General features: G+C 37.7%; 2 protein-coding genes across 2 annotated transcripts in view; one reads left to right on the top strand and one right to left on the bottom strand.

Moving 5' to 3' along the window:
* Positions 1 to 12,528, bottom strand: part of COL4A3 (collagen type IV alpha 3 chain) — a 73,787-nt gene extending 61,259 nt beyond the window's left edge. Inside the window, exons 1-2 of the mRNA XM_058189232.1 lie at positions 12,394 to 12,528; positions 1,269 to 1,325 (exon numbers count right to left, since the gene is read on the bottom strand). Of these exons, the coding sequence (XP_058045215.1) occupies positions 1,269 to 1,325; positions 12,394 to 12,516 (180 nt within the window). The 5' untranslated portion in view covers positions 12,517 to 12,528. The remainder of the gene's footprint in view (positions 1 to 1,268; positions 1,326 to 12,393) is intronic.
* Positions 12,529 to 12,698: 170 nt separating this feature from the next.
* COL4A4 (collagen type IV alpha 4 chain) overlaps positions 12,699 to 18,024 on the top strand; it is a 72,960-nt gene continuing 67,634 nt past the window's right edge. Inside the window, exons 1-2 of the mRNA XM_058188153.1 lie at positions 12,699 to 12,767; positions 16,576 to 16,740. Of these exons, the coding sequence (XP_058044136.1) occupies positions 16,700 to 16,740 (41 nt within the window). The 5' untranslated portion in view covers positions 12,699 to 12,767; positions 16,576 to 16,699. The remainder of the gene's footprint in view (positions 12,768 to 16,575; positions 16,741 to 18,024) is intronic.

The following is an 18,024-nucleotide window of genomic DNA, read 5'->3' as shown; positions in this document are numbered from 1 at the left end:
AACTAAAATACCTTAATTTTTTGGTATTTTATTTTCTTGTGAGAGGCAAGGTTTTTCATTGTTACAATAATAATTCCCCACAAGACTGGAAGAATTCCAATCAAACCCTGACTTCAAAATGGTGTCAGCCCCACTAGGTAGGCAAGACCAAGAAACCAAGAAACCAATGCCATGTAGGTCTAAAACTACTCTAATAAAACAACTATAGTAACAGAATCTTGCCAGCCTGAACATGCTTCACTCCCTTCCTCACTTTATTGGGGATAAAACATATGAAGAACGGTTGCAGGAACTGGGTATGTCTAGTTTAACAAAAAGAAGGACTAGGGGAGACATGATAGCAGTGTTCCAATATCTCAGGGGCTGCCACAGAGAAGTGGGAGTTGGGCTGTTCTCCAGAGCACCTGAGGGTAGAACAAGAAGCAATGGGTGGAAACTGATCAAGGAAAGAAGCAACTTAGAACTAAGGAGAAATTTCCTGACAGTTAGAACAATTAATAAGTGGAACGACTTGCCTTCAGAAGTTGTGAATGCTCCAACACTGGAAATTTTTAAGAAAATGTTGGATAACCATCTGACTGAGATGGTGTAGGGTTTCCTGCCTGGGCAGGGGGTTGGACTAGAAGGCCTCCAAGGTCCCTTCTAACTCTGATGTTATGTTATGTTATGTTATGTTATTGTCAGGTGAATTAGGAAGGGGCTTATCTGAGACATTTTCTCAAATGTTTCTTAAAAAGGGCGCAAGCCCTGCTTGACTGATTATCATTTTGGTAACAGCTCTAGGACCCATCCTTCAGGGTTATTCTCCTTACTCCGTGCAGATGGAAACTTAACCTTTTGCTGTTGAAGATAGTCTTTTTCCTGTTGGGTCCATCCTTTTATGACCAGAAAGGAACTTTACCCTAAGGTTATCTATTATTATTCCCCCAGCCAATTCTGCAAATGTTGAATACTGTTTTAAAAATACTTGTATTTAATTGTATAGCTTAAAGTACAATATAGCTGTACTATATTCAGTTAATTAATTAATTTCATTTCATTAGTTTAATTAATTTCAATGGTTTCATTCATTTAATTAATTTCATTACCTTCATTTATTTAATTAATTTCATTAGTTTCATTTATTTAATTTAATTAGTTTCATTTAATTAATACTTTTAGTTGAAGTTTCCTTCAATTTTTTTGGCCAATAATGCATTTTTCTTCTTTTCCAGCAAAGGACATTGCTATTTATGTATAAGAAATCCCATTTTTTATATAGCTCTTACCTTACTGCCTTTTATTCCATCACAAAAGCACTGGTTTTTGCTGTTGCAGATACAGTTCTAAAAAAGAAAATACAATGATTATCAATTATATTCTCATCAAATATTTGTAAACCAAACCACTTTTCCCCCATGTCATATGGTTTCTTATCTTACTTACTGGTTTCATATATCACTAAACCATGTTTATACACAATTCTTCCTTGTTTAATCATTTTTTGGATTTGTCCACCATTCTTAGCCATAAACATGACACACCATACCATGGTACAGGAAGGAAAATGGGTACAGGGGAAAGTAGTAAGCTATAAAACATGCTGAAGTCAAAAAGCCATGGTGAAGTAGAAAAAAAGGTTTTTCCATAGTCCACTGACAGCAGTGGGTGCAAAAAGCTCTCTGTGTTGGAATTTATCAGTAGGAAAATTAGCTTTGGGATTCTAGTTCATCAACTGTACTTGATGCTGAAGCAATACTTGGGATTCACATCTACTTGAAATTACTAGTCATTTGGATGCTTTTCAATAAGTGGATCATACTCAGTTATAGATGTCCACCCTTGTCAGTAGAAAGCAATTCTATTCATTCAGTGCCTTGTGGCTTGTGGCAGTGGCTTGTGGTTCAGTGCCTTGTGGCTGTGAAGGCCTGCGTGGAAGGAACTATCTAACTCAATCCTAATAAGATAGAATGTTATGGGGTTTGAAGCCTTCTAGATCAGAGGTCTTCAACCTTGGCAACTTTAAGACTTGTGGACTTCAACTCCCAGAGTTGAAGTCCACAAGTCTTAAAGTTGCCAAGGTTGGAGACCCCTGTTCTAGATCTTTGACTTCTGATGGCACTCCTGCAGACAGGGCTTCAGTCCAGCATTTGAAGACAACACAATAAAATATAACTGTCTTTGTCACACAGCAGGATTGAGTAGTGGCTTAAGTTCATAGAATATTGTAATGTTAATTAGGTTGTTTAAAGATTCGTGAAAGTGAAGTGCCAGATTGGTGAAGACAATTAACCAGTTGAAATTTGGGGAAGTAAATATTAACAAAAACCAAAATCCCATAATGTCTTCATTCCTTGCTAGCTAGCAAAAATGTAAAATGGATAAAGGGACATATCTATAAAATATAATTTTTTCTTTTTCCTTTTTTATCTTTCTTTCCTCCACTTTTTCTCTTTTCTGTCTTAGAAGAAATAAAAGACGAAAAAATTGTATCATATCAGAGTTACAAATTTAGGCATAGCAGTAAGGACCTACATAAAACTCTAATTCTTTGCTGGCATCTAATTACCATGAAAAGAATGCAGCCTAGATAAGTCCCTCTCTGATGGCCTGCAGCTGAGCCTTGAAAGCCTTAGAGTTTAACGCCTTCAACAATAGGTTATTAGAACATCTGATATTCAACCTGTGGTTTGCTTGTTGACTTTGTTTAGCAATGATCATGGACTTCAACTTTACTTTGATCTGCCAGCCCAGGAGAGTTTTAGTTAAGCAGAAGAGGAAAAAATGTGTCCATGAAAACATCAGCTTTTATCTACATAGTTTTCTTAGCAGCAACAAGTAATTGGTTTAACAACTGCATTTTTTTCTAGAATTTTTAAAAAAACTCTCTAATGAAGTCTAAAGTCCTGGTATTCCCTGGAAATCTCCCAGCCAGGGCTGCCCTTCCTTAGCTTTCAGATCAAGTCAGGCAGCTGCTATCTGCTGAGACAAGCAGAATACAACATAATTCTTCAACTTGATGCTTTCCAGTTACCGGTATATTAAACTAGGTTTAGTCAGCATGCTCCAACACATCAAAAAGGTCACAATCTGGAGAAGGCTGATATCTTAACAATATAAAAAATACAGGAATAATTTATGCAAGCAAAATGACTATAATATTAGAAACATAGTCCTTTGTTGAACTACCAAGGCCTCACATTATTGGGCTAACTAGAAGACATGTCTGTAAACCTACAAAATGTAATCAATTGTCCAATTCTCATCTCTGACACTCTTCCACTTTTCATTTTAACAGGCAACAGCAAAGATAGGCAGCAACAGCTAGCCAGCTACCTAACCAGATACAGACAGATAGGTCTGCTTTCCTGCCTTTCTGAAGATAGTTTGGACATCCTTAGAGATAAAATATAATTACACTTGGCATAGTTTCCTAATATATCTATGATGAATTCCTCAAAAAGCATCTTGTGTAGGGCTCATTCAATCTGCTTATTTAATTGATTGATTTTGATCAATCTTTTATAACATTTTTGCCCTAGTAGTGTTCAAAGTTGCCAAGACTAAAATAAAATGCAAGGAAAATATAAGTCAGATAACTGAATCAGTAAAACAAAATTCAGTCTCTGGAACAAAATTCACATTCAAATTAAATGTCTTTCATTCTTTGGCAAAATGAAATTGTTCTTGGCTTAATCTAATACTTGGAGCTTAAAAGATAAAGGGCAGGTGTGCTGGACACGCTGACCCTGACTTGGGGGGGGGGAGAATGGGGGGGAAAGGTAATGATCAAAATGATCTCTCTCCTATATTGCAGTTATGACAAACCTTTTAAATGGTCCTTGTCTGTTAAAGGAAGGATAGGTATTGTACGGCCTTCCAGATTTTACTTAAAACTCCCTGCATCATTCTCCATGGATTATGCTATTGGGACATCTGGGACCTGAAATTTAGCACCTTTTAGACGCCACAACTTGCCCATCCCTGAGTCTAAAGAATTTGTTTCTGTGAGAAATAAATATTTTCTAAAGCACTTTTCATACTTTTTGTGATAAACTTTGCCTTGAAAGCCACTCAAGGTGTCACTTAACCCAATTGGCAGACAAAACAATTGGCAGACAAAACAATCTTCTCAGCTATAGATAGGCATATCTATATAAGTGATTTGCATGCAGCCCAAGTTATTAAACTTATGTTCATAAATTAAAAATTATAAAATTGATGCATCTTTAAAAAGATCTAGACATAACTCAAAGGTGGTAATTGCAAACCAGTAGCTAGAATCATTCCAATTGCTTTGTACTGAAGAGAATTAATATAGTAAAGGCACAGAGCCTGAGGGCTTTCTTTTTCCTTCAGCCTATTAAATAAGAATAGAAATATTCCATAAATTTCTTTAGCACCAATAATCTTTAAGTTCAAATGTTCTTTTTCAGCATTTTACTATACAGTAGGCATGTATAAATCTGACTTTATACAGGACAATGCAAAGCATTCAAAAGTGGTGCTTTGCAAAGCCTGTTAGTGGAAGCAAACAGCCCTACTGGGTATGCTTAAATTTAGAATAAAATAACAGAGTTGGAAGGGACCTTGGAGGTCTTCTAGTCCAACCCCCTGCTTAGGCAGGAAACCCTACACCACTTCAGACAAATGGTTATCTAATCGCTTCTTTAAAACTTCCATTGTTGGAGAATTCACAACTTCTGGAGGCAAGTTGTTCCACTGATTAATTGTTCTGAGTGTCAGGAAATTTCTCCTTAGTTTAAATGTTCTCTGAAGGTGTCCAAGGTTGCCTTGAACCATCTTCTCATGGTTGTGCATACAAAGAGAACTCTTAAGCTACTGACAAAAAAAGCCCTAATAACATTACCTTGAGATTCCTAAGGAGCAGGATAGGAGCGAAATAAGTATTAAATATATTAAAATTGTTGTTTAATTACAAAAGTAAATTTGTTTTCTGCAGTTTGGAGAATATTTGTATTCCAGCAGAAATTATAGGTGTGCAGGGATAGGCAATCCACCTTACAGCCAAAGTCTTGGTTCTGAGCACACTGTCAGTTTGGCTAAGTTGTAAAAGATTGTAACCCATCACATTTACAAGCAAGTGTAGGATTACAAAAGAGGGCAATTTTCCTTCATATTATCTATAATGGGGGGGGGGAAACAATGAACAAAGGGACACACATTTCTTGTTCTTTTATTATAAAAGAATAAAATTGGTGGAAAGGTTAAAACACATAAAATAAGTGTGTCAGATCTGCAGGACTTCCAGGTAAGAATGTGTGCCGTCAACTTAATTTCTTTTTGCATCAGACAAACTGCCTGGATTGGTCCCTGCAATTTTCTTGGCCAGGTTTTTTAGAAGTAATTTGCCATTAATTGATTCTGAGGATAAGAGACAGTGACTGACTAAGATCACACAGCCTAAGGTAGGGCTAGAACTCAATCTCCCAGTTTCTAGATTGTGAGTTAAACATTTCCACAAATGGTCCTTTTTTTCTTCAGGCTCAGGATTTGTGCTGCAATGGTCTTCAATCAATATACTCTAACAAAGAATGAGAAGAAGCTACTGAATTTTCACAGTCTATCTTTCCAACTTATATGTAGTTTGATTTTTTTCCTGGTCTCCTTGTTCATGAACCAGTTTTGGCAGCTAGAAATACAAATATTCTGTAATCAGATCACTTTGAACTACATACCTGCCAAAAACCTGCAGTTCCCAGGTTTTTTTTTCTTAATCAGCAGGATATCTTGGAGTATTTGAATAATGTAGATTCTCTGTTTCAAGGAACCATCTTAATACCTTCTGTATCCTCATGAATAAAAGATTCAATAAGGTATAATCATGATCCCCTAACTCATTAAAAAAAACTTGGATGGGTGGAGGGAGGGGAATGATAAAAGCAGGAATTGTGTGACTTTCTACTTTGATAGCATATTTTGCTGAAAACATAGGGAACTTGAGACATACATTTAGCCATCAGTTAAATCTGTGTACATCTGCATATGAATGGAGCAGTAATTTTGAAAGATTTTAAAGTAATACACTGCTCCAAAAATATTTGTTGCATACATCAATTCAATTACTCTTTTTTTATGGTTACATTAGCTTTCTTTCTATTTAGCATCTTACAATATTATCTGGACTTCGAAATCTAGATGTTGGCTACATGGTCAGCAAAGACTTCGAACTCTCTCTATCTCTTTGCAAACATTTAGTGGGCATATGATTTTTTGAAGCATAGATATAGTCTTAAACAATGTTGTCTTCTATAGTAGTAAAATGACACCCAAATAAGGCTTCAATCCAGAACCCAATTAAACTACTTCAAAGGAATGTACTTTCAAAGAAGATTTTGCCATGGATAACTCCAATTTTTTTTTTAAAAAAAACCATTTGCATGAAATTACATTCTGTTGAAATCAGTACATAATAGTATTTTAACAGCAGATTCCAGAGTGCTTCAAGACTCAATAGCACACAAGATGGAATAAAAGAACTTTCAGACAATACAGTGAATAATAGCTCACCCAAGAACTACCTGCATCCCTCTTGAGGTGTGACAGAGGGATACTCAGAGGTGATCATTTTCTACAACAGCTTCCCTATAGCTGAACTCACTACCCTGGTTATAAGATCATGTCCTCATTTCTGACATTTAGAAAGCTGCAGAAAATCTGGCTCTTCCAAAGACTAGCTGTGATACAGGAATGAGAGCAGGGGTAAAATTAAAAAAATTCGCCTACCGGTTCTGTGGGCGTGGCTTATTGGGGGGAAGTCATGTGATTGGATGGGCATGGCCAACTCGACATCACTCCCATCGAGGGGCTCCTCACTGGCCCCTTCCCTCCCAGCCACTCCTTGTCGTGAATGGCAGGAAAATGGGGAGGGGAATATTCCTGCCTACCATTCTTCCCTCAGTCTGTGCTGAGATTGAGGAATGGATGACAGGCAGGAAAATCCCCTTCCCCATTTTCCTGTCTTTCACAAAAATGGCTCCATTCCAGCTGCTCCACCACCCCCTGTCCCCCTCCATCCTGGGGATGACCTTAAAAGGGACAGGTTGCAGCAGCTCCGTTGTGAATGGAGGGAGAAAACTTAGCATTCTCTCTGCTACATTTAACTTTGAATTCTGTGGAATATTGAGCAGCCGGAAGAGCTGAGTGGCGACCAGCCGGGAGTGGGTGGGGCCAAGGAGGGGTAATTACTACTGGTTCAGTGAACAGATGACCATAACCCCTAGCGGTCTGCCCGAACTGGTCCAAACTGGTAGGACTTCACCCCTGAATGAGAGGCTGCACTTGTAACTAGTGCTATTAATATGATTATAAAATATATTTGTGGATTAGGATCTTGATTTTGTATTTTGATGTTGTTTTATAGCGTATTATATATTGTCTTAGGACACATTGTACATCGCTTTGACACAGCAGAAAAACATCTAAAACATATATAAACCTACAAAATGATAGAGAATGATTTCCAAACTATAAAAACTTTGTTCACACAACAATGCTAATCTGAAATCAAACAAATCTTATAAAACTTTAAGAAGAATTTCTATTCATTAAGAAGAATTTCTGTTATGACCCTTAAAGTGCACAAGAGTGAAAACTTTTCTTTCTGTTTCCGAAGCCTTGAGGCCAGCTAAATTCAAGCAACTGGCCTAGGGATGGTCCCAGTTGGGAGGTGGAATATAGAACTCTGAGGCCAAGAGTCACCATTTGGGAAAAAGAAAGTACACATAGCAACGTAGAAACAGTTCATAGTGATTTGAGGCAGGAATAAACTGAATAAGTTTGCTGGAAGCATTTCAACGCCATGTTTTAATGGCTTTGAAATTATGTAATTTATTTGATTACATTAGCATTAGCAATGCCATCAAGAAATGAAACAAAGTCGCAAAACTTGCTTTATCAAAAAGGAAATGAGAAATTCTAAATTAATGACATTAATGGAAACTTTAGAGCAGGGGTATCCAAACTTGGCAACTTTAAGATTTGTGGGCTTCAACTCCCAAATTCTGGGAGTTGAATTCTGGGAGTTGAAGTCCACAAGTCTTAAAGTTGCCAAATTTGGATACCCCTGCTTTAGAGTCAACTAGACAACCTATGTCCTGTGGAGTCATCGCTTGAAAGAAAGATAATGCAGTCTGATGTGACCAGAATGAACATTTTTTGAATTGTTTTGGGCAGGATTGACTTCTGATTTCTTGATGGCTTCCCCATGAATTTTGCTTGTGAGAAGCTGGTAGGGACCATTGGAAAGCATGATCATGTGACCATGGAGATGCTGCAATGCCTATTGTTTTGCAAATAAAATTGATCTGAACTTCATGGAGATTTCAATTCCAGCCTGGCTCAATGAGTCCAGATATTTTTATGCATTCTTTAAGTTAGTGGATTTGAATTTTTTTACTTGGGCTAATTGGGGGTTTAAATTTATCAAATAATTGGTGGTTTCATTTATCAGATAATTAACAAATAGATAAACACAAGAGATTTGGTAATATAGAAGAGAGTTCTGTGAAAATACCTATGAATAAATGTCCAAGTTTTTTTGTTTGCTGGATGAATATGAAAAATGGACACAGGATGCAATCTATTTAGTACTGTTGCATAATTTCCCCAATCTAGTTTTTATTAATGTGTATTCCAAAAGCCCATCATCTCATTTCCCCTCCCAAGAATGGACAGGCACCAGCGGGTACCATGAAAAGATCAGAACATAAAATTAACAAATGAGATTGTTTGTAGGAGTTGATCAAACTATAAAATATAGTCAGTGTGCAGGAATATGGCATCTACTGATTGGAGCATGTTGTCTAACAACATCAGTTAATTTCATAATAGCCTGTGATAATAGAGCATCCTCAGGGTATTATCAAAATGGCCGAAGTGGCAGCCATGATGGTGAAATCAAAAATCCATCTGTACATTTTATATGACACGGATGCCCAATTACTACCTTATTCCATATTCAGAATCTAGCCTAGAGAAAGAGCCAAAAGTGCAGGAGAAGGAGAATAATTAAAAATTCCTAGATTATTGCCAACCCTGCATTATGAAATGTGTGCATTTGGAGAAAAGGAGAAGAACAAAAGGTGGGAGCAGAAGGTACTGTGAAAAATGAGGGATGTTTAACGCAGCTTTGCTACATAGAAGAAGCTATAAAGAACTGATGTATAGAAAAGCTATACATTTCTAGAATATCTTCTTAAATTTTCAAATGTTTAGATCTGTTTTTACTTGTATTATAAGAAGGGAAAGTAATAGATTCCTCTTGTGAAATTTATGAGCACGTAATTGGAAAGCAGTAGTAAGGAGCACAATTTCAAATGTTCTGAAAGAAAGCCTGATATTCAAGCATTATCTTTTTCAGATAATGCAGAATCATTTACAGTGTTTCAAGAAGCTGAGAATTGTTTGCAAGAAGAGTAATAGAAACCTTTTTGTTACTTTTTCACCTTTCATGCCAGGTGAATTTAATCTTAAACCCAGGGACCTCAGGTTTCCCTTGTGGGCAGTAGCAGTCCCTTAAAAAGAAGATGTAGACAATACCGGCCCTAAAGTATAAATGATAGATTTAGTTATTCTCTAAAAATATGTGGTGTAATTTTCTCCCATATTGTAAGGGTTCTAAAGAATAAGGTGGGATAAGCCTTTATACAAGCTCACACAACTTAAAAGAGAAGAAAGAACAACCACTAGAAAACTTTAAAAGAAGGAAGGAAAAAGAAGAAGGCAGGGGAAGAGGCAGCTAGCCAGCCTCATCCATCTGCACAATGTCATAATATCACATGTCATTTAGATGTCTGAAAACAAAAGAATGATCTCTCTACAGAATGCATCCTAGTTGCGGGTTGGTTACTGTACATCACATTCTAATTATCTCCAAAGAACAAGAATGCAAAGCCTACACAGTACACACAGAGAAAGAGAGAGAGAGAGAAAGCAAAAGAGAGAGAAAGCAAAAGAGAGAGAAAGCAAAAGAGAGAGAACACATGCAGGCTTAATTTAGTGAGTCAGCATAGTCAGTAACAGTAACAGAGTTGAAAGGGATCTTGGAGGTCATCTAGTCCAACCCCCTGCTAGCACAGAAGACCTGTACTAGGGATTCAAACTGCTGAACTACCGACCTTCCTGATTGACAAGCTCAGTGTCTTAGCCACTGAGCCACCTAGTCAGGCTAGTTAACCCTAGTCCATAAATCATGAACATGTGTAATTCTTTATCACTAGTAAGGCTTCTTCGATACTTTAAGGGGAGACAAATACATAGAAGATTGAGCTATTGACTGGCATTGCCAATAAGAAAAGATTGCTACTATATATTTCTTAAAGATGAGCAGAACAATTATTTAATTCAGGACAATAATGGATTATAGTGCAATCCTGCAAACATGTTTCACAATTCTATAATATCACTTATAATTATTACATTTGGGGGGCTCACCGTTGAGTAGATGTGTTTAGATATTGCCAAGGAACAGGCTACTGTTGAAAACAGTATGTTGATAAGGCCCTGAAGATATCCTCCTCTTCATACTTTCCTTCATACATTATCACTAAATTCTAAAGTTGTAAATATTGTCATGATAAATTTCATGACAAATAAGCATCTGCTACTTCCTTGGGGCTGTAGTACCCATGAACATTGGCTGTGTATGTCAGATAAATGAAAGCTGAAGACCATTTGAGAAAAAAGTTTGACTAGGCAGCAAATAATCTAAAATATTTAAACATCCGTGTTCAGGATGCAACAGCTGCCAAACTCCCTCAGTTTGGGAGGATGTTATTGCTTCTTAGGAAAGAGAAACTGTAGTTAGATAATTGGTAAAAATGCAAATAATAGTCGTAAAATTCAAAAATGTTAGGGACCACCCACATTCCAGCATGGGAATGCTTTTAGTTTATTTCATTTATCAGATAATTATGTAGACTTGTTATTAAACTGAAACAATATAACTGAAGCTGAAATATTTAGAGATATGTGATTTTGGAGCAATGTGCTATGGAAAATTGTATTTCACCAGATTTTTATGATATTCTGTGTTAAACAAATAGAACAATTTGAGAGATTGGATCCACACATTATTCTAACTCATGATATCTTGTCTTATTTTAATTTAGCATACTGCAAAAACTTTGCCAATTGTGCATTGGTTGATAAAATATGGCTAAAATAAACCTTGGCAATGTGATACACAAATACATATTCTGGTGTAGTGGTTAAGGTGCTGGCCTAGAACCCAGGACAGTGTGAGTTCTAGGCTTCACTTAGGTATGAAAACCAGCTGGATGAGATTGGGCTAGTCACTCTCTCTCAACCCAGCCATCTCATATGGTTGTTTTTTGGGGGAAATAGGAGGCAAAAACATTAAATTAAGTCTGCCACCTTGAGATAGAGAAGGAGAAAGATGATGGGAGGAGGACAAAGGAAAAGGAGGAGGAGGGAGGGAGGGGAGGAGGAGGGAGGAAGGGAGGGAGAGGGGGAGGAAGATGATCTTAAGCAAATAATCTTTGTATGGACATATCCAAGCATTCATTATCTCTGGAACAAGATAAAGTCATAGATCATCTGTCATTATTTTTCTATAACAATAATTGGTTTCTTCTTTTATTGATCAGTTGTTTCTAAAAGGCTTTTTCCCCTATAGAATTTGTTCATCAATTCTAAAGAGACACCAAACATACTCAAATTGCCTGTAGTTTGGATATTTTTAATCTCTTTATCACTGCTAATCATAAAGAAACTGCTCTAGAACTCTGCATTCTGTTGTGTCCAGAAAAGGTTGTGCCTGCACAATGCAATTCATATGACAGCAAAAGACAGGTGCACTGAAGCAAAAAAAACCTCCAGAGAAGACAGTTCTTATTGAATGAAACACGTCACATGTTATCAAATGCAAAAAGAAAAAAAATGAAAAGGCAACTGACTTGAGAGCATAGAATTTTAAGAAGTCACCAATGCAGACAGCAAAAAAGCCCCAATCAGTTTAGCGCCAGCCCCTCGTTTCAAAATAACTTTTTCTTGCCCCTTAGACTTGGGCAAAGGGTTTTTCAGGCAAAGCAGGGCACTGCGATCTGTTTCTTTGCTCCCTACTTTCAGATGAAGGTTCAGATTAAACCTACGCTTAACAGTTTCTAGTGAATTGTACCCACTGTTAGTTTTGTCTAATGGAAAAAGCAGGATAGAAAACGCTACAAATAAGTAAGGAATAACTTCAGCAGTGGCAACCATCTCCCGGGTGCCAAAGTTGCGCTGACATTTCTTTCCGCTAAAGATACGGGAGTCCTGCTGCAAGAAACAGTCCCCAGTCGGAGATGGAGGGGTGGGTGGGCTATCCTCCTTCGGGTTACTCCGCAAGCAGAAAGCCTCTTTAGCCAGGTCAGCATCATTGACTACACTCACCTTCGCAGCAACAACAGTAAGAAAGCCGTCCTGCTCCCAGCCGCCCAAAGCCAGCATGTAAATCAAGGCGAGCCCCAAGTGCCAGGTTTGGGGGCGCACGAGTCTGTCCATGTCTCGCGGCATTCCTGCCCTTCCTTTCCAGTGTCACGGCTCTGCTGTCCCAAACTTCGGCTCTATCCTGATGTCACTCACTCATTCACCCACCCATCCACGCACCGTCCAGGGAAAGCTCCTCCCTCCCCTGAGGTGGCGGGAGGAGAGCAGGCAAGCGTGGAAGCGGCAGAACTTTGCCCTAGAGGAGGAAACGCAGACGGAGGAGCAGCCGGGCGAGAGCCGAGGACGCGAGCTTCAGGGGCTGGTCTCCTAGAAGTCAGGTACGCCCGTCGGAGGAGCGTGGCGGGGAAAAGAAGGTGGGGTTGTGGGTGGGGAAAGGTAGCATCCCGAGCCAAGTATCCGATGTGTTGGGACCTAAACTCTCAGAATACATCGCGGTCCAGGGGTCAGCGCGCCACCACATCTGGATTTGCCTGATCTGGAAAGCTGCGCTCTGAGGAAGGGAGCGGAAGGTCTTTGCCTTCCGCTGCTAAGTTGAAGCGCTTTATGTCCATCTGTCTTCGAGTTGGCAGAAAAGCGTGAGGGATGACATTTGCTCTTCCGTGGGAAATCCCTATCCCGCCTCTCTAGGGCCTCTCTTCTCAATTTCTTCGGGTCGTTCTGCTCTGCCTTCAAGGTAATGAGTGACAAAGCCTAACAAACTATTCACATCCTGATATTTGCCCTTGGAAGAGATTGGAATACAAGAGGAAATGCTTCTTTAATGCTGGTGCAGCTAAGGACAACTTAAGATGAGTTGGTATTTCATTGCACCATATAGCAACAATGCCATAGGGACTTTGCAGGGCAGGGCAGGGCTGGGCTGGGCTGCACTAGGTATACTTGGGGGAAATCCCTGGTCTTTTTTTTTTCTACAATACAAACTGAAATAGTGGCCAGATATTCTGAGACAAGAGAATGATGCTCAGAAACTTTGACCCGTTTGGATCAAACCTGCAGATTTATTTCCTCTGGCTTGGGAAGTTTAGCACAGTCCAAAGCTGCTAGCTAACCATTTAAACATGTGCCCTTCTTGTTTCTTGTTGAACCCTAAGTATCCCTGGAAGAAAAGCTAATAGGCTTGTTGGTGTGTAATTTGTCATCAATTTTCAACTATCTTTGTCATGGACAACTCTGACAATCAGGAAAAGTGGACTTTAGGGCTGTATTATGGCCATTTCTTTATACCAGGCCACAGTACATCCCTGATTGGATTTTTGTTGTTATATCAATTAAAAGGTTCTGAATCTCTTTGCTACTATTCATTTTTTTATAATCCAGGTACAACAGCCCTACTTTTGGTATGGAATAAGCAAAATGTTGTTTAGGTCAGGGGTCTCCAACCTTGGCAACTTTAAGACTTGTGGACTTCAACTCCCAGAAGTCCCCAGCCAGCAAAGCTGAGTTGAAGTCCACAAGTCTTAAAGTTGCCAAGGTTGGAGACCCCTGGTTTAGATATATCTTTAGTGGGAAATCCCTATTTTAAAAATCATTAAGAATCATTAGGAATCAGTGCTTTAGATTTAACACAAATTGAATGCCTCACTGCTATTTCTTAAAAAGTTTGTCTTTTTTTTCAGATTTTTTTGGGGGTTGGGGGAGGGAAAGGCTGTGACTCTTGAAATAGCTGCAGATTGTTGTTATAGCCAGAAGAAGGAGCAGGGATGTGCTGTGGTTGCACAATTATGAAGTACTCCTTCCAAATTATTTTAAAAGAATGCACAACTCTGCTTAATAGTTTGTCTACTTAACAGACAGATAAGTACAGTATCAAAGTCCTGAATTAGATAAGAAATCTGGATATAAGAAGTCTGGAGTGCAAAAATCTGGATGGCCACTAGATGATTGCAAAAAATTAGACTTTTCTGTTTCTTGTTCCTTCCTTTTTGTGATAGTCCAGACCTTTGCACTTTAAGTCTGATTATGTGTAAAATTACTAGTTCATGACACTTTTAAAAATGACATTAGGGCTCACATCCAAAGCTGTGACAAAAGCATTTTTTACAGAAACATTTGGACCTTATTTTTTTCACCCATTAGGCAATTTGTTTTTACTATAGAGAGGGTAGAAGTGGCAGATTTTTTTTAGTATATGGGGTGTACATAATTTATATTAATACATGTAGAATAAAAGGTTTTGGCCTTGAGTTACCCTGTCATTTCCTCATATCAGATTGATTTATAACAGCAGGTGCAGTAAGATGATTCTGTTACCTTGTCTGTAAGACTTTTTACATTAACTGATCCAAGAAAAGATGGTGTTACTTCCGGAAAACCAGCTTGAAAACTAATCTGGAATGTTATTTCCATTTTCCTTCCAACATTGTCCTTTATAAGGTTTTTAGGATTTCCCTGTAACTATCACTCACTTTCTATTTATTATTAAGATTATAAAATTATGTTGACTGAAAAGGTATCTTTAATACTTACTTAAAGATTGTCAAGGTAGCTTTGAAGTTTAACTACACTGAAACTGAATAGGCTTAAAATGGATTTTTGTGCTATTATGCGACAGACTTAACAGAATCAGAGTTAAGCATTATAGATGCTGTCTATGCTTCATCAAGGCAATTCCCCTTTGGGGGGAAAAATAATATTTTAAAGACATATTCAGTTTGTTTGTTTGGCAGACTTTGGTATGGTTTATATATTGTGTGAAACCATTGTTCAGCTAACTATGATTTTAGTGAGAAAATGAGTATTCTTCATACTTTATTTTGCATAATGGCTACTGTAAACCAGGCCAGCATGCTAAGTTACAGGTGATAAAAGCATGTTATGATTTAATGCAATGTATGTTCTGAATGAAAAACTTTTCCCTATGCTAATCTTGTTAAAGGCAATCATTTAGGTTTCAAGCCTGAAAATCCTAGAATTGTTTTTGAATCTCAGCTATTCAGACTCTAAACAAAAATAAGACTATTTTTGGCCTTATTCTAAACCAGTGGTCACCAACTGGTGGTCTGTGAAAATTTTTTGGTGATCTGCAGAAAAATTATTTGCATTTTTTATATTGCACTAAATACTATTTATCTTTTTTTAAAAAATCATATTAGCGGTCCATGGGATTTAAAATTATAAATTTAATGGTCCCCGAGGTCTGAAAGGTTGGTGACTCCTGTTCTAAACCCTTTTTGCAACTATTTCTGTTATTTTATGTTACCCTCAAATCTCTCTTTGGAAAAGAACAGTGATATGGAAGGAATTTGTTATTCAAAGGGAAATCAAAACTCCTACTAGGTTTGCCAGAGTTAGTATTCAGCTATTTTTTTAAGGGTAGCTATGTAATTAGAAAACAATGCCAAAACAAATTAGCTTTACATTTGCCTCCATATTTCTACTTAGATTGAAATGGTTTTCTAAGAACTGAGGTTCTAGAAAGAGATCTTCCAAGCACTCATAAGAATTCTCTTGATTCATAAAAAAAATATTTCTTGGGCCCCCAAAATAGAAATTCTTAAGACATTTTCCAAATAAACATTTTGGTACTTAATTACTTATTATCTCATAAATCAAGTTTCTTGAATTGCACTGCTCTGGAATAGAGAACTATTATACACTGTAAGCCGCCCTGAGTCTTCGGAGAAGGGCGGGGTATAAATGTAAACAAAAACAAAAAAAAGAACTGAATGAGGCTTAGGGTCAGGTTCTTTGATGGTTCCTTCATTAGGGCATAGCTAAAACCCAAACTGAAATAAAGACAGATTTCCAGGTGCCTCTAAACAATCCTACCATGGATAACAGGAACATTTCCAGGTATGTGAAGTGTCTGAAATATCTGAATTTACAATGATTTTTCTGACATGCATGTTTAAAAAAACCTTGAGAATTATTGTCTATCTGGTTATATTTTTGCTTTTGAAAACTAAGTTACATGGGGGAATCTTGTTGTGCACATATAAATGAAAGCAAGATCATTTGTTCTGTGACACCAGAAAACTAACAATGAATATTTACATTAGTATTTCACTTCAGAAGAGTGAATATTTCTAATAATATGCTAATATTTCCAAAATATCTCAACTTAAATGTAAAGTTAAAAATATGTATGCATAAAATTAAAATTTGTCATATTTTCTTTGCCAGCAGATCACAAAGCCAAGAAGAATATTGAATGTGGTTTTCATACCTGCAATGGGATCAAGCCTTTGTTATTAAAAATTAAAACACTGAAGGCCTGGATTCAAATAGATTAATATAAATTACATCCATCATGAATTGCTTACATCGGATTAAATTTATTACATGTGTATGGTATGTTTTCTCTTCTAGTTATAGTAATAACTTTCAAATTAGAAAACAGAAGTGGTCTCAGTCTGCTGGTTTTTAATCTTATTGGTGTTATTTGGAAAAGGTTGCATCTGGTATTTACCCATATATTTGCTAGATACTAACAAAATTCAAAATATAAGCACAAATATATACCCATTAATTTTGTTAGTTAAAGAAACAGGGACTTCTCTAATTTACCCATGATTCCACTGAAGCTTTAGCTCTTTCTATTCCTTAATTTCCTATATTCTCTTCACTTAAACTTTGTAGCTGGGAGAAGTTATTTATTGGGGGGAATCTCTTTTTTAGGCCATCCATCCTTGCCATAACAGTTTTAAAGTGTCATGAACAGTGTGTTTGTGTTGAATGATATGGTACAATGCAGAGGTAAGGAATCTGTTGCCCTCTAAAAGTGCTGAAACTCATTTCCCATAATCTGACCACTTGTATCTATTACTTGGTAGGGAAAAGCTCTATAAAGAAAAGCATCCTCTCGCAACTACATGGACAATGTTCCTCCAGGCCTTCCTGTCCTCTACCATCTTCTGGAGTCCATTTAAGTTCATACCTACTGCTTCTGGTACTCCATCCAGCCACCTCATTCTCTGTTGTTCCATTCTTCTTTTGCCCTCAATCATTCCCAGCGTTAGGCTCTTCTCCAGCAAGTCCTTCCTTCTCATTAGGTGGCCAAAATATTTGAGTTTCATCTTCAGGTTCTGGCCTTTGAAAGAGCAGTCAGGGTTGATCTCCTCTAGGACTGGCCAGTTTGATCGCTTTGGAATCCAAGGGACTTGCAGGAGTCTTCTCCAGCACTATAGTTCAAAGGCCTCAATTCTTCAGTGCTCAGCCTTTCTTATGGTCCAGCTTTCACAGCCATTCATTGCAACTGGGAAAACCACAGCTTTGACTATGCACACTTTTGTAAGCAAGGTGATGTCTCTGTTTTTTAGTATGCTGTCTAGATTTGTCATAGCTTTCCTCTCCAGGAGCAAGCGTCTTTTAATTTCTTGGCTGCAGTCCCCATCTGCAGTGATCTTGGAGCCCAGAAAAATAAAATCTGTCACTACCTCCATTTCTTCCCCATCTATCTGCCAGGAATTGAGAGGGCCAGATGCCATGATCTTAGTTTTCTTATTGTTGAATTTCAGGCCAACTTTTGCACTTTCCTTCTTCACCTGCATCAAGAGGTTCTTTATTTCTTCTTCACTATTTGCCATTAGAGTGGTATCATCTGCATTTCTGAGGTTGTTGATGTTTCTCCCAGCA

Source organism: Ahaetulla prasina, chromosome 6, assembly GCF_028640845.1.
Source record: "Ahaetulla prasina isolate Xishuangbanna chromosome 6, ASM2864084v1, whole genome shotgun sequence".
In the NCBI taxonomy this organism is placed as follows: domain Eukaryota; kingdom Metazoa; phylum Chordata; class Lepidosauria; order Squamata; family Colubridae; genus Ahaetulla; species Ahaetulla prasina.
Note: the sequence above shows the minus strand (reverse complement) of the source record. Positions and strands in the feature narration are given on the sequence as shown.